Below are 18,007 nucleotides of genomic sequence, written 5' to 3'. Positions count from 1 at the left end.
TGGAGGAAAGAGTGCTGTAAAAGGAATTAGAGATGATAAAGGTGAAATGAAAACAGGAGAAAAAGATATCCTTGAAGTATGGAGTAATTACTTTGAAAAACTGCTAAATGAAACAAGCAGTGATGACAGCACAGTGATAAAAAACACTGACCAGGCATGCAGTCAGGAATACATATCCATACTTGAAGTAGAAAAAGCCATCAAAGGCTTGAAATGTGGAAAGACAGCAGGAGTAGATGATATTCGACCAGAAATGCTGAAGTATGGTGGTATGAGAGTCTTACAGTGGCTGCACTGCATAGTTCAGAAAGCCTGGACAGAGGGACGAATTCCCGATGATTGGAGTAGAGCTCTCATAGTACCCATATATAAAAAGGGAAATAAAACTGCATGTGAGAATTACAGAGCTATTTCCCTACTGAGTGTTCCTGGCAAGATCTATGCAAGTATACTTGAGAAACGGTTGAGAAGAATTGTGGAAGAAAAGCTTGGTGAAGAACAAGCTGGATTCAGGCCAAATAGAGGCTGTCAGGATCAGATCTTCACTTTACGACAAATAGTTGAGAAAGCATGGGAATATAACAAAGATCTGTATTTAAGTTTTGTCGATTTGGAAAAGGCATATGACAAGGTGCCAAGAGAGAAACTATTCAATACGCTGCAGTTATATGGTGTCAATGGGGCATTATATCAAGCAATTCTTAGTCTTTATTTGAGTTGTGAGTCAGCAGTTAGAATTGAAGGAAGTACAGGAAGATGGTTTAATGTTAATTCTGGTGTGAGACAAGGATGTACGTTATCCCCTCTGTTATTCATTATCTATATGGATCACATTATGAAGGAATGTGGTATTAAACCTGATATCAAAATTGGAGATGTTAATGTCAGCTCTTTGCTTTATGCGGATGATGTTATACTTCTAAATAAATCCGCTACAAGTCTGCAAGATTCTCTGACTAAATTGAATAGCTGTTGTAATAGATATGGTATGAAGGTCAGCAATAAAAAGACAAAGACAATGAAAATAGGGAGAATCATTGAAAATGTCAACTGTGTTGTGAATGGAGAACCTGTGGAGCAAGTAAAACATTTCAGCTACTTAGGCACAATTTTTACTGAAGATGGTAAACTAAATATAGAAATAGACAACAGAATCAGCAAAGCTGGTATCGTGGGAAGTCAATTGAATAAATTCATATGGAATAAGAAAGAAATTAGTCGGAACACTAAATTAGCTGTATACAAGACTGTGTTCAAACCAATTTTAACTTATGGATCTGAGAGCTGGGTCAGAAGTAAAACACTTGACCAAAGACTAGAGACCGCAGATATGAGAGTACTGAGAAAGATTAGAGGCGTGAACAGATGGCATCAATGGCAATATCATATTAAAAATGAGGATATTAGGAAAGAACTTGACATTGTCAGCATCCAGGAATGCGTTAGCAGAGCTAATCTCAGGTGGTATGGTCACTTAAATAGAATGGGAGAGGAAAGATTAGCAAAACAAGTGTTCTCTGCCACGTTGGCAGGAAAACGACCCAGAGGAAGACCAAGATATAGGTGGATTGATATGGTACAAAGTGCCTTAGACGATAGAAATATAAGATCTGATAATGTTGGAGTCTTGACAAGTAACAGACTGATTTGGAGGAAAATTGTAGATAGGAAGTTAGTAATGATGTAATTTTTTCATGTAGTACTGTCATATCCTGTACACCCCTTGAGGGTACATGGCAGGAATTTGATGATGATGATGATGATGATGAAGAATAACATGTAAGAAAGTTTTAAAGCGAATAAAAGTTGAGCAGCTCTCAGATGTGAACTGTAGACTAAAATACACAAAGATTATTGAAGAAAAAATGAAAGAGTTTGAGAACAGGAACCAAACCTTGGAGATTCAGTGGCAAACCTTGAAGAAAACCCTGATTGATTCAGCCAAAGAGGCAGGTTGTGAGGTTGTCTGCAAGGATAGAAAAATCAGAACTCCATGGTGGACACAGGAAGTTAAAGAGGCAGTGAAGGAAAAGAAGAAAGCATATCAAAAGTTCCTGGCAAATAAGTCAGCTTTTGCTCTTAGAGAATACAGAGACAAATGTAAGAAAGCGAAACACTGTGTAAAACTAGCTAAACAAAAGTCATGGGAGGACTTTGGCAAGAACATAGAAAATAAATATCAAGAAGGTAGTAAGATATTCTGCAGGATATTATTAGAAAAATGGAGGAAACAGTACTGTAAAAGGAGTTAGAGATGATAAAGGTGACATGAAAACAAGAGAAAAAGATATCCATGAAGTATGGAGTAATTACTTCGAAAAATTGCTAAATGAAACAAGCAGTGATAGCACAGTGGTAAAAAAACACTCAACAGGCATACAGTCAGGAATACATATCCATACTTGAAGTAGAAAAAGCCATCAAAGGCTTGAAATGTGGAAAGGCAGCAGGAGAAGATGATATTCGACCAGAAATGCTGTATAAAAGTCTTACAGTGGCTGCACTGCATAGTTCAGAAAGCCTGGACAGAGGGACGAATTCCCGATGATTGGAGTAGAGCTCTAATTGTACCCATATATAAAAAGGGAAATAAAACTGAATGTGAATCTTACAGAGGTATTTCCCTACTGAGTGTTACTGGCAAGATCTATGCAAGCATACTTGAGAAACGGTTGAGAAGAATTGTGGAAGAAAAGCTTGGTGAAGAATAAGCTGGATTCAGACCAAATAGAGGCTGTCAGGATCAGATCTTTACTACAATTAGTTGAGAAAGCATGGGAATATAACAAAGATCTGTATTTAAGCTTTGTCGATCTGGAAAAGGCATACGACAAGGTGCCAAGAGAGAAGCCATTCAATACACTACAGTTATATGGTGTAAATGGGACATTATATCAAGCAATTCTTAGTCTTTATTTGAGTTGTAAATCAGCAGTTAGAATTGAAGGAAGTACAGGAAGATGGTTTAATGTTAATTCTGGTGTGAGACAAGGATGTACGTTATCCCCTCTGTTATTCATTATCTATATGGATCACATTATGAAGGAATGTGGTATTAAACCTGATATCAAAATTGGAGATGTTAATGTCAGCTCTTTGCTTTATGCGGATGATGTTATACTTCTAAATAAATCCACTACAAGTCTGCAAGATTCTCTGACTAAATTGAATAGCTGTTGTAATAGATATGGTATGAAGGTCAGCAATAAAAAGACAAAGACAATGAAAATAGGGAGAATCATTGAAAATGTCAACTGTGTTGTGAATGGAGAACCTGTGGAGCAAGTAAAACATTTCAGCTACTTAGGCACAATTTTTACTGAAGATGGTAAACTAAATATAGAAATAGACAACAGAATCAGCAAAGCTGGTATCGTGGGAAGTCAATTGAATAAATTCATATGGAATAAGAAAGAAATTAGTCGGAACACTAAATTAGCTGTATACAAGACTGTGTTCAAACCAATTTTAACTTATGGATCTGAGAGCTGGGTCAGAAGTAAAACACTTGACCAAAGACTAGAGACCGCAGATATGAGAGTACTGAGAAAGATTAGAGGCGTGAACAGATGGCATCAATGGCAATATCATATTAAAAATGAGGATATTAGGAAAGAACTTGACATTGTCAGCATCCAGGAATGCGTTAGCAGAGCTAATCTCAGGTGGTATGGTCACTTAAATAGAATGGGAGAGGAAAGATTAGCAAAACAAGTGTTCTCTGCCACGTTGGCAGGAAAACGACCCAGAGGAAGACCAAGATATAGGTGGATTGATATGGTACAAAGTGCCTTAGACGATAGAAATATAAGATCTGATAATGTTGGAGTCTTGACAAGTAACAGACTGATTTGGAGGAAAATTGTAGATAGGAAGTTAGTAATGATGTAATTTTTTCATGTAGTACTGTCATATCCTGTACACCCCTTGAGGGTACATGGCAGGAATTTGATGATGATGATGATGATGATGAAGAATAACATGTAAGAAAGTTTTAAAGCGAATAAAAGTTGAGCAGCTCTCAGATGTGAACTGTAGACTAAAATACACAAAGATTATTGAAGAAAAAATGAAAGAGTTTGAGAACAGGAACCAAACCTTGGAGATTCAGTGGCAAACCTTGAAGAAAACCCTGATTGATTCAGCCAAAGAGGCAGGTTGTGAGGTTGTCTGCAAGGATAGAAAAATCAGAACTCCATGGTGGACACAGGAAGTTAAAGAGGCAGTGAAGGAAAAGAAGAAAGCATATCAAAAGTTCCTGGCAAATAAGTCAGCTTTTGCTCTTAGAGAATACAGAGACAAATGTAAGAAAGCGAAACACTGTGTAAAACTAGCTAAACAAAAGTCATGGGAGGACTTTGGCAAGAACATAGAAAATAAATATCAAGAAGGTAGTAAGATATTCTGCAGGATATTATTAGAAAAATGGAGGAAACAGTACTGTAAAAGGAGTTAGAGATGATAAAGGTGACATGAAAACAAGAGAAAAAGATATCCGTGAAGTATGGAGTAATTACTTCGAAAAATTGCTAAATGAAACAAGCAGTGATAGCACAGTGGTAAAAAAACACTCAACAGGCATACAGTCAGGAATACATATCCATACTTGAAGTAGAAAAAGCCATCAAAGGCTTGAAATGTGGAAAGGCAGCAGGAGTAGATGATATTCAACCAGAAATGCTGTATAAAAGTCTTACAGTGGCTGCACTGCATAGTTCAGAAAGCCTGGACAGAGGGACGAATTCCCGATGATTGGAGTAGAGCTCTAATTGTACCCATATATAAAAAGGGAAATAAAACTGAATGTGAATCTTACAGAGGTATTTCCCTACTGAGTGTTACTGGCAAGATCTTATGCAAGCATACTTGAGAAACGGTTGAGAAGAATTGTGGAAGAAAAGCTTGGTGAAGAATAAGCTGGATTCAGACCAAATAGAGGCTGTCAGGATCAGATCTTTACTACAATTAGTTGAGAAAGCATGGGAATATAACAAAGATCTGTATTTAAGCTTTGTCGATCTGGAAAAGGCATACGACAAGGTGCCAAGAGAGAAGCCATTCAATACACTACAGTTATATGGTGTAAATGGGACATTATATCAAGCAATTCTTAGTCTTTATTTGAGTTGTAAATCAGCAGTTAGAATTGAAGGAAGTACAGGAAGATGGTTTAATGTTAAATCTGGTGTGAGACAAGGATGTACATTATCCCCACTGTTATTCATTATCTATATGGATCACATTATGAAGGAAAGTGGTATTAAACATGATATCAAAATTAGAGATGTTAATGTCAGCTCTTTGCTTTATTCGGATGATGTTATACTTCTAAATAAATCAGCTACATGTCTGCAAGATTCTCTGACTAAATTGAATAGCTGTTGTAATAGATATAGTATGAAGGTCAGCAATAAAAAGACAAAGACAATGAAAATAGGCAGAATCGCTGAAAATGTCAACTGTGTTGCCAATGGAGAACCTGTGGAACAAGTAAAACATTTCAGTATTTAGGCACGATTTTTAGTGAAGATGGTAAATTAAATAGGGAAATACATAACAGAATCAACAAAAGTGGTATGGTAGGAAATCAATTGAATAAATTCATATGGAATAAGAGAGAAATTAATCAGTATACTAAATTAGCTGTCTACAAGACCCTGTTCAAACCAGTTTTAACTTATGGATCTCAGAGCTGGGTCTCAGATCTACACTTGACCAAAGACTAGAGACCGCAGATATGAGAGTCCTGAGAAAGATTAGAGGTGTGAACAGATGGCATCAATGGCAATATCATATTAAAAACAAGGATATTAGGAAAGAACTTAACATTGTCAGCATACAAGAATGCGTTAGCAGAGCTAATCTCAGGTGATATGGTCACTTGAACAGAATGGGAGAGGAAAGATTAGCAAAACAAGTGTTCTCTGCCAGGTTGGCAGGAAAACGACCCAGAAGAAGACCAAGATATAGGTGCATTGATACGGTACAAAGTACCTTAGACGATAGAAATATAAGATCTGATAATGTGGAGTCTTGACAAGTAACACACTGATTTGGAGAAAAATTGTAGATAGGAAGTTAGTAATGATGTAAATTTTTCATGTAGTACTATCATATCCTGTACACCCCTTGAGGGTACATGTCAGGAATTTGATGACGATGATGAATAAATAAATAAAAGACGAAGGTGAAGAATCTCTGCTAAAATATCATTGGATATAAATATTTGATACCAAAAAGACTTACAATCGGAAACCGAGTAATGCAATTTAATATTTGTTGTTCATAAAGACAAAATAAAAAAAAAAAAAAGAAAATTGTTTCTAAAACTGAAATGTGATGATCTACATAATGGTATTTAGCTAGGAACGAAAGCTAAAGGACATATTTATTTCAATAAATATGATTTAAAAATATAAATATTTGACATAATATTTTCAAAGTGCAAACATTTGAAAATTCTGAAATTCGAAAAAAATTGTTTCTATATTATAAGTGAAAGAATAATCAGTGCAACTCTTCTGGTGGACTGATTTGTACAATAAAATTCACCAAATTTACTATTACTAAATAGATTCATTGCAAAGGCTGATCATTTCAGGATTGATTATTTTCGCACATGTGAAATTCTTTTCAATTTTTGGGAAGAGACACAAATCATTTTAGAGGCCAAAAGGTCAAATATCTTAGGACAGTAAAGGAAATTCCAAGCAACATAATAGACATAAAGACAGGGGGACACAAAGGTCACTCAGCAACAGTTAATCCACTAATGGCTCTGGAATAGCCGTAATGAGGTTAACGGCAGAGGAAGGTAATGGCATGATAAAAGGTAGAATGCCAACGAAGTTTTGATCCATGAAAAAAGCTAAGGAGAGCTGACTGTTTCATTCACCTCAGCTGGTTGGTGGGTTAATAAAACTAGTATTCATATTCAAAATGATAAAGGACCATGATATAGGTAGGTTAATGCCTTTAGAAGATCAAAACTTTGCTGGAGTAAGTGCTAATGAAATCAGACTAGAGAAATATAGAGAAATAACCAACCAATGATAGGTCTCGGTTAGATCAGAATGTCATAATATCTAGTAACATCCAATGTGGATAGATACCAGAGAAAATAATGATGATATATAAACAGTATATGAAGTCAGCCTACTCCATATTTAAGAGATGTTGAAATGATAAAGGTGCCATGAAAACTGAAAATAAGGATGTCCTGGCTGTCTGGAGTAATTACTTTAAAAAACTATTAAACGAGACACAGCAGTGACAGAACAGTATAGTTCGCCCACCAATTTGAGGTCCCTCGACACATCTGCGCATGTCAGAAAAAGGAGAACCCATTCCAATAATAGGGTAATCAGTCTGTCTTCTGGGATGTAATAATAAACAAACTCAGTTTGTTTATTATTACAGGTCGGAAAATTTAGCTTTTCTTTTACGAACATTGCTGTTTTTAAAGTGTCACTATTTTGCTTGCATAACAGTTGGAAAAATGTACGTAGAGTGTTAATACGTGCAAATACTGCGTTCTACATAAAAAATGTCACTTCGCTCCATGATAAATTTCCTTTTATTCTGGGACTTTTTAAAACAAAATCCGATTTCATGAAGTATTTTCCTTAAAGTTTCTCTTTTCCAAGGAAAATTAATTTTTTCTTAAAGCACAGGAATCAATTTCGGAACAGTTGGCACTCTTTTCTCGACCACGTAAAATTCGTGAATAGTTCTTCTTATAACGTCTACATCAAAATCATTCAAAGCTACGGTTTCGATGGTTTTCTTTCTCTGGCACTTTTTTTAGGAGATTTAAATTTTGGCTTACCTTCACCTTTTGATTCCCTACGAATTCTTTGAACAGTCGACCCCGATACGCCCGCAATTGCACTTGCACGTTTTATGACTTGAGAAAGGGGAACAAGAAGACGGCCTTCTGACAATTCTTTTTAGCAGAATGTCAGCACATTATTCAATATTCTTTTGCAAGAGCTACTGAAACTTTTAACAACAGAACTTGACTGTAGATCCATCATACAAATTAATAATTAAAAAATAATGCAAAAAGAGAACAACAAAAATCAAGCTAGTACTAGTACAGCGACAGACAAGAAAGCACGTGATTTCGCATGTTGGCGACCAATTCGTACATCCTTCATTTCTTTCTCCCCTTCAGCATGAATCGACTATTCTTGGCACCAAGCCAAGAAGGGATCTAGAAATGGTGGGCGAACTATAGCTGAAAATTTTAAGAGGAATGCAAACAGTATACACATATATCATGGCAAATATTCAGGGTGTGCGGTGCTCATCCACGAAATAGCAACATCATCGATATTATATTTTTGCATTTATTTCTGCTAAAGACTTCTCTAATTGTTTCCAGGCTTCGTGATTCCTAAAAGTATTTTTTATTCATATGGGGTTCCCCCCCCATTCCTCAACTGTCTCTTAGGACTGGTTGAGCCATCCTAGTGAGGGATTAAGTATGTATTTATGACTATAAATCTGTGTGTTCACAGCAGGGTTTGCCTGTTTTGAGGGATGAAAACCCTGAGTCTCCAGGTGAGAAAACCCCTCTACTGCAATATGAGACTAGCTAACTCACCTTCAAAAGAGACCAGATAACTGTTCCTCACGTCATCGACAGATTCAAACCCATGTCTTTCTGACCAAAGGGTTTCATCTATACTGACTGAGCTATGGAGACTCATTCCTAAAAGTAAACACAATATTCTAATGCTTTGTGAAGAAGACACTTTTGGACACATTGTATGTCTCTAGTTTATGTATATTTTTCTTCTTCATTTTCTAAGAATTTTCTTTTGTTTATTGAGACTCAGTATACGTTTTACGCAGTAATAGGATACATAATATCCAATCATTACCAGAATTATCCACACTATCTGGAATCCTACATTCATTACTTTAATTAGTTTATTTTTATTATTTTTTTTTTTTTATTTAATAGCAGCTGCTCTTCTGTCTTATCAATAATAGATATCTTATGCATTAGTATTTTGCTGTAGATCAAAAACTTTTTATAATACACAGAAGTATTCATTTTTATTCAGGAATAGATAAATTTTTACTACTTCTGTTTTTTCCAAAGATTAGAATAAAAATGTCCCTACATCGTTAAAAAAACTTTAAAATCTCAACAGATACTATACTGCACAAGCAAGAAAAACAAGTAGCTTTGTTTATCACTTAACACAATAAACAGACATTTAATATCTGTGGACTATATTTAGGAACAATTAGTGTAATTAGAGACAACTTGAACAACACACTTATGGAAAAACACCCCACTCCAGATGCTACATGCATGCAAACAGAACAGATTTATTGTAGCAGTAAACTTAGCAGCTAACTAAACACATTTTCCTAACATCTACTTTCAAATATTCAGTTCCAGAAAATATGTATAACAGATGTTTGTAATAGTCATTGGACACAGAAAGCTCTCAGTTTATGAAAAGCAAAAGGAATATATATAACCTGAAATCAGTTTGAATTGCATTTGAGATATTCGATATCAGGTGCAATTATCATGCCTTTTAACATCTTTAACCACATCAGGTATAGCACTAATAATATCATTTTGGACTGCGGAAGAAGTTCCTTGAGATAGTCTTGAATCCTTTAAATGACTGTCTAAAAGAGGATCATACTCACAGAGCACATTTAAAAATTCTATACAATATCCTCGATTAGCTGAATTGTCAGACTCATCATGACCTTCCAAAGGAAACTCTTGCTTAGAGAAATAGCATACGGTATCAATTAATCTTTTTAAAATGTCCACTTTTCTTTACCTGTTCATTATAATGGGTAACTTCAATTTTTTTTTGTTAATGACAGTGTCAATTCTTTGTTTTCCAAACATCTTGAGATTTAAAAATGACTGAACATGTGACTGGGAGTGCTCATGTTTTTGCACTGCTGCTGTTAAATAATTAAGGTTGGAATATCCATGCTTATTCAACACTTTTCTCTTTGGAGAATAACAAGATCAAAAATGTTTTGACCGCACTTCGCATCCAGTTACCCATTCTACTGTATTATGAAATAGAGAAGCGTCTTATGTACTCAGTTTTTCTTTATGCTTGATCAGTAAATTTGGAAGAGGAGGACGGGGCTTACCACCTTCAACTACATTCATACAATCCACAAAAGTTCTAGCAAAAAGCAATCTTCGTTAGATCTTCAACACTGTTTTCCATTGCAAATATGGGCAAAAATGTTATAAATTTATCAAAAATTATATATTAAAAACTTATATTATGATGGTCTGAAAAGTTCTCAGCCTAACGATGAAAAAACGAATTTATAATTTCAAAATTATTTTTATTTTTCAACATAATCTCCCTTAAGACTAATACATTTATTCCAGTGATGTTCCTGCACCATTATCCCATCCCTGTAGTAGTTCTCAATAAGATCTGCAAAATACCCCTCTACAGCTGCAATCACCTCTTGATTCGAAGAAAAACACTGACCAGTGAGGAAGAGTTTTAGTTTTGGGAAGAGATAGAAGTCAGAGGGAATCAAATCTGAGGAATAAGGTAAATGTTCCAACAATTCATAGTTCATATCCCTTAATTTTCCCATTGCCAAAACACCTTTGTGAGCAAATGCATTGTCCTGATGAAAGATGATTTATTTTTTCTGCAAACTGGGTCCTTTCTCAAGTATTTTTTCATCTAGTTTGGTTAAAAGATCGAAATAATATTCCCCAGTTATTGTTTTACCATTTTCAAGATAATTAATAAACAAAATGCCTTTAGCATCCCAAAACACTGATGCCATGATCCTTCTTGCTGATGGAACCAACTTTTTCTTCTTTGGCACTAAACAACTCTCTTCTGTCCACAGTTTTGACTGCTGTTTAGATTCTGGTGTGTAATGGTGAATCCAAGTCTCATCCATAGTAATAAATCGACGCACAAAATCAGTTTTATTCTTGTGAAAATGCTCCAGCCACCATTCAGAGATTTTCATGCAAGTACGTTTTTGATCTGCTGTGAGCAAGCACGGCACCCATCTTGCGCAAAGTTTTTTCATTTGCAATTCTTCATGCAAAATATATCCTACACGTTCTTTTGAAATGCCCATAGTCTCAGCAATTTCATGCACTTTGACTTGCCAGTCATCCATTACAATATTGTGCACTTGATCAATGATTTCTGGTGTTGTTACACTTTTTTGGACGTCTTTCATGTGGATCATCTTCAAGGCTGGTACAGTCACGTTTAAATTCGGCAGCCCATTTCTTAATTGTCGAAAAAATTAAGGAGAAGAGCACCCATAAACTTTTATTAACATCAAATGAATTTCTTTTGGTGTTAAACCTTCATTAACAAAGAATTTTATAACCACACAATACTCAATTTTATCCATTTCAAGGGATGGAGACAACACTTTTGCTTCAGACAGCTGTATAAAAAAAACTACTTGATAGTATGACTTGCAATTTCACATGGATGCTTATGACAGATATACCAACTTAGACAAAGAAATCTTGCCGATAGTGTTGTCATCTGTGGTCGAGGCTGAGAACTTTTCAGACCACCCTCATATATTATATAATATAAGTCTATATTATATATAAAAACTTGCCTACCACTCAGTTCACATTTCACACAGGCAAAACAGATGAAACTCAGAAAACAAAAACAGCAACTCATGACAACATTCATTTGGATTGTCTGACACAATAACCAATCAGAGCCAATAGGTGTTATTTTCTTAGTGCTCACCCTGCCTTGCCTTCTAAGTGGTTTAAAACAATCAGAATGCTAAGAATTTGACCTGCTGAGCCATCTGCACATCCTTTTAACTTGCACAACTAATTCTATAAGATGATTTGCTGTTACATCAAACCGCATATATTTCTGACATGCCTAAATGAATCACCTGATCAACATTATTAGTTCATTGGATGGGCCTCTCCCTATAGTTTTTAACTGAATTAGTAAATGTATTAGTGGCTGTTTATTATTACTTAGTTATTTATAATTTCCAAACAAACCTTTTTCCCTCTTGTAAGTTTTTTTTGTAATTATGTCATCATAAATTCACTTATTCATGTCTAAACTTTACAACTTATAGGACATACATGTCACAATCATGGAGTATTAATAATTCATTGCCATTAATGAAAATATTTCTACTCATACTTATCCTTTCCTTTACATTTCCCATTCTTACATGGTTTATAAATGATGGTTCACATATTTACACCTTTGAGTAATTCAAATGTACCAACCAAATAGAGCATTCTCTTTCATTATTGTTTTCTAATATATATTAAAACAAACATTGTAATCTACTCTATGCATATTTGGTTATAATTAATTGCACTGGACTCATTAAGATGAATGCTGATGCACTACGCACTCTTAATCCTCTCTTTTAATGTTACATGGTGATCAGATTCATTTCAGACAAATTATGGAGACTACAACCGTGTTAGAAATAATTACTGTCATTTCTTGACATTTCGACCCCTTCATATTAAGATCGAAGTACATGCATATATATACCGAGACAAGCTATATTACATTTCAAACAGTATACCAAAGAGACAATGATTTGATCAACAGTTATTTTACTGGCCTAACCTCTAGTGAAAAAAAAAAAAAAAACAGATAAATAAAAATAAATAAATAAATAAATAAAAAGAAAAAGAAATACAACCTTAATGCCACCTTTGAAACTCCTACAAAATTAAAGAACTTACTCAACTCATCCAAGGATTTACTTCCTCCGTTAGCCAACCCTGTAGCATGCCGTATTCATTGCACCTGTAATTTGCCCTATATAGGTGAAACAGGATGCACAATTCCTATCAGAAAAAAAAGAAGAAACAAACAGCACATTGAATTCAATAACTATGGTAAATCTGGCCTTTCTGATCATGCCCTAAACTCTACATAGAATTGATTGGAAAGGCACCTGTTGTTTACATCACACCAAAACATGTATGAATGCAAATTTAAGGAGGCCTGTGAAATTCTTATCAACCACCCTAATCTTAACAATAATGAGATCTAAAAATCCTGTACACCCCTTGAGGGTACATGGCAGGAATTTGATGATGATGATGATGATGATGATGATGAAAAATCCTAATAATATGGAAGGCACATATCTACCCACATAACCTTTCTGTCTAAGATAACAACTCTCATGTTAAATTAAGACACTGCTTTTGCTGAAATAAAACTATCTATATGAAATTGTCCTCTGATGATGTTATAAATAGAATATTGCTTTGATACAGTTATTTCATTCAATTTTTTTTTTCACTAGAGGTCAGGCCAGTAGAATAACTGTTGATCAAATCATTGTCTCTTTGGCATATGGTTTGAAATATAATATAGCTTGCCCCTGTATATATATATATATATATATATATATATATATATGTGTGTGTGTGTGTGTGTGTGTGTGTGTGTGTGTGTGTATCCAGATGATATGACCTTCCTTAAGAAGGTTGAAACATCGGGAAATTAAAGTAATTATTTATAACACGGCTGTAGTCTCCATAATTTGTCTGAAATGTATGCACTCTTAACTTTCATACATCAATAAAAATGCAATCATAAGGTCAAACTGACAAGAATTTTACAGTGCAGGTTGCATAAGTCACATGACAACACACCCAACCAAAATGGCAACATGATGCTACTTATGGTAGAAAAAGCAATCAAAAATTTCGAATGAGGAACGGCAACTGAATTGATGATATCTGACCAGAAATGCTCACATATGGAGATACAGAAGTTTTGTAGAGACTACACTGCGTAATTCAGAGAGCCTAATAGAAAGGTCGAATTGCAGATGACTGGAGTAGAGCACATAGTTCCCATCTATAAGAAAGTGAAATCAAGATCAGATTTTCTCAAATAGCTGAGAAATCATGGGCAAACGGAGGATTTGTAGATCAGAAAAGGCATACAGCAAGGTGCCTGTCTAGAGAAAAGCTTTTCAAAACACTACAATCATAAGCGATAAATAGAACATTACACAAAGCAATGCATAATCTATATTTAAGTTTTGTAAGTGAGTAGCAGTTAGAATTGAAGGAAACACAGAAAGATTGTTTCATGTCAAATCATAGGTGGGACAAGGATGTACATTATCTCTACTATTATTCACCATCTATATGGATTACATTATGAAAGGAAATGGCATTAAACCTGATATTAGAATCAGAGATATAAAACTTAGCTCTTCACTTTATGTTGTACTTCTAACTTCATTTAGTGCAAGTCTCCAGAATTCTCTAACTAAACTGCATAACAGCTGTAACAAATATGGCATGTACACCAGCAAATAAAAAGCCCACGGCTATGAAAACAGGCATGAACATAGAAAACTTCAGCTGCATTCTCACTGGAGAACCTATAGAACAGGTAAAATATTTCAGCTATTTTGTCCAGTTTTTAGTGAAGATTAATTACGGAAATAGACAGAAATAGAATAAATAAAGGAAATAGAATAAATAAAGCTAGTATGGTGGGGAGTCAGTTGAATAAATTTATATGGAATGAGAGAGAAATTAATCAAAATTAGAAAAAAAAAATGACAGCTAGAAATGCAGCACTTGATCAAAGATTGGAAATCACAGATGGGCTTCTGAGAAAAATTAGGGGCTAAAACAGTCAATGGCAGAATTTCATTAAAAACAAATATAAGAACTTGACATTGTTAGCATCCAAGAATATGCAAGAAGAGCTAATAATGGTCACTTAAACAGAATTGAAGAGGAAAGGTGCAAAATAGATGTTTGATGCCAAGATGGCAGGAAATGGGACCCAAAGGAAGACCAAAATCTATATGGATTGATTCGGTCAGAAGTACCTTAGAGGAACAAAATGTTAGATATGAAAATATTGGAGTGCTGACAAGTAATAGACTAATTTGGAGGAAAACTGTTGATAGGAAATTAATAATAATGTAAATTTATTCATGCAGTGCTATCATAGTAGCCTGAACACTCCTTTTGGGCACATATCAGGAAATTGATAATGAAATGTATACTTATGCACATAAAAGTGTAATGAACATTCATGTGTTCTGTTTAACTTTTGTTTCATGCTATTTTTAAGTATGAGATATAGAGGTATTGCTGTCACTGCAATTTTACTCAACAAAATGAAATCATTTTGCTGAGTAAAATAATTGCTATAGTTTACAAGATTTGTTTAGATGTCTTAGTTAGCCTAAGTTTAGCACAAATTTTGAGGCATTCTGAAAAGATTAACTTTTGAGTATAACTACAAACATGAATATATAATACAGTGTGAATAAGAACTGTTCTGTGAACCAGAATAGAAGATGCAATTAAAATTACAGGCAAAAGTTTTTTCTTTTTGAAAAAACTTCAGACCCTTAAGTCAGCAGAAGTGTCTACAAGGCATTTTTCTGATACTATTAGTTTTGATAAGGAATACATAAAAACAGACCTTTCAACATATAATTTCAATAAATGAAATGTGTGAGAACAATTATCTTGCTCATTATCATGAACAATTATTTTGAAACCTCTTTGATAAAAATATTTGGCTTCACTTCAGCATTAGGTAAACAATAAAGGATTAGTCAAAGTAAACACTTTCCCCTATGCTTACCAGCTTCTTTTAATACTCTTCTCATTGCTGATTCAACTCTTGCAAGCAGATCATGACAAAGTTCTTCCATCTTGTCCCTAAAAAACATATGTAATACAGACATTATAAAAGAAATCAAGATTTTATCTTGCAGAGTAAACTTAAACAGAGTAAAAGTAAACTTTCATTTCCACATTATACGAATATATAATATTCATGTATCATATTAAAAGGATCATATTTAAAATGAGGCTATTAGGAAAGAACTTTACATTGTTAGCATTCAGGAATTTGTTAGGAGAGCTAATCTCAGGTGGTATGGCTACTTAAACAGAATGGGAGAAAAAAGATTAGCTAAACAAGTGTTCTTTGTCAGGATGGCAGTAAAAAGATCCACAGGACGACGTAGAGATGTAGGTGGATTGATACAGTTAAAAAGTGCCTTAGAAGACAGAAATATAAGATCTGATAATAGAATGCTGACAGACAGCAGGGGTAACCTGGAGGAAAATTGTTCATATGAAGTTAGTAATAATACAACTTTTCATGTAGTACTATACCCCCCCCCCCGAGGGTATATCAGGAATTTATTGTTGTTGATGATGAAACATATGGTGGCTGAATGAATTTAATTAATACTTAAATAAAATAGGAAAAACAAAGCAAAGGAGTCAAAACAGAAACAATACTAAACACAGCAGCAAATGAAAGTCAAGAAAAGACAAAAAATGTATTAAAAAGAAAACAAAAATAAAAATATGGGATGATGAAATTAAAGAAATAATCAGAAAAAAAAAGAAGGAAACACCACAAATAGTTAAGTAAAAAGATCAGAAAGATGAAACAGTTGGTTTATCTGATACACTAACTACTTGGTTGGCCAAGTGGTTAATGTATCAGCTTTCCAATCAACAGGGCTGCAGTTCAAACCCGACTGCGGACATGGATGTCTGTGATTGTCTTAATGTGGCAGATGAATTTCACTGCTTGTGAGACCACCTGTACACTTACTGGAGGCTTGAAGTGCCTTAAAAAAACTTCCATGTTTGGTCTGTAGAGCAGTTTCCTAACCATGTAAAATAAAATAACATTTAAAAATACCAAAACAATATATAAAATTAATAAAAGTAGAAAAATAAAATCCTTAGTCAACACATGGTACAAATGTGCAATAGGTTAACCGAAAAATCTTCCATGAATGGGAGATACATAAAAAAATAAAAATAAAAGTAAATAAAAAACAGAATACAAAAAGAATAAGAGCCATAGTTAAAAAAAAAACAAGTCAGAAAGAACATTGATAATTGTGAAACAGATTTGTTTCAAACTTAGAACATAACATATATAAAACATGGTCCAATGCACATAAGAATTATGAAGTATCTCAGTTTAGATATTAGAGATAAAAGTAAATATAAGCAATGAACTTAAAACGACAAAATGTCTAAATTTTTATTTCGAATTATGGACTGATAATAATTACAAAAAATCTGCCAAACGGATAATGAAAATGATCAAGTATAACAAAAGAATTAGAAATTAATTTAAAAGAAAAAAAAAATCCACCAAGAGAAGGCAACTTAGCTCAAAATTATATCAATATTCAGGAACAAGATTTAAAAACATACTCTTAGTATTCACCAAATAGAAAAGAGCAATAGTAATTCATATTTATTAAAAATAAAAGAAGTAATAAAGTAATAAAGAGTCTTTCGGAATTCCTGTTATAACACACATAGCAGAATATTAAATTTTAAAAAAATATATAAAATATTCTGATGATTTTATTCTGGAAGCACAGAAGGATTTTTGAAAAGGACATGTAGAGAATCAGCTTTCTGTCTAAAATTAATAAGAGAAAAAAGGCATAAGCAAAATCAACACACATTTATTAATTTTAAAAAGCATTTGATAAGATAAAAAGAGATGTAACAGAAGGACAAATATCAAATAGCATTCTAAGAGCTGTTATATGCAGCTCTGGAGAGAGATAAGGCATTAAACAGGGATCCCTTATCCTGCAACTCTATTTAATATTTATTTAAATGAAATAAGAATAAACTGGAATTATATATATATATAAAACACCAAGTTATCCTCTCTAATGTGAATTTAAGCACGTTCCTTTTTTCTAATGACTAGATAGTCAGCCTCTGAAGACAATCTTCAGAAAGCTATTCTCAATGTAAAAGAAATAGCTGAAGATTTTGGAATGATAATCTCAAAAGAAAAATGAAAAACAATGGCTTTTAAAGGCCAAGATTCAACTAGAAGTAAAACAGTAATAAATAACATAATTTTGGAAAAAGTTAATTCTTTTACATACAATGGTACCTCGACATACGAACTTTTTTCATATCCTATTTTGACCTCTAGATACGAACCTA

At 33.9% G+C, this 18,007-nt stretch overlaps 1 protein-coding gene across 1 annotated transcript in view; it reads right to left on the bottom strand.

The window, feature by feature from the left end:
- The window catches only part of LOC150106679 (heat shock 70 kDa protein 4L-like), a 371,849-nt gene that overhangs the window by 187,034 nt on the left and 166,808 nt on the right, over window positions 1-18,007 (bottom strand). The window contains exon 7 of the mRNA XM_090392631.1: window positions 15,642-15,718. Coding sequence (XP_090248757.1) covers window positions 15,642-15,718 — 77 coding nt within the window. The remainder of the gene's footprint in view (window positions 1-15,641; window positions 15,719-18,007) is intronic.

Source organism: Typopeltis vanoorti, chromosome 5 (assembly GCF_054136105.1).
Source record: "Typopeltis vanoorti isolate ZY-2024b chromosome 5, IOZ_Tvanoo_1.0, whole genome shotgun sequence".
In the NCBI taxonomy this organism is placed as follows: Eukaryota; Metazoa; Arthropoda; class Arachnida; order Uropygi; family Thelyphonidae; genus Typopeltis; species Typopeltis vanoorti.
This window is presented reverse-complemented; position numbering and strand designations above follow the sequence as displayed.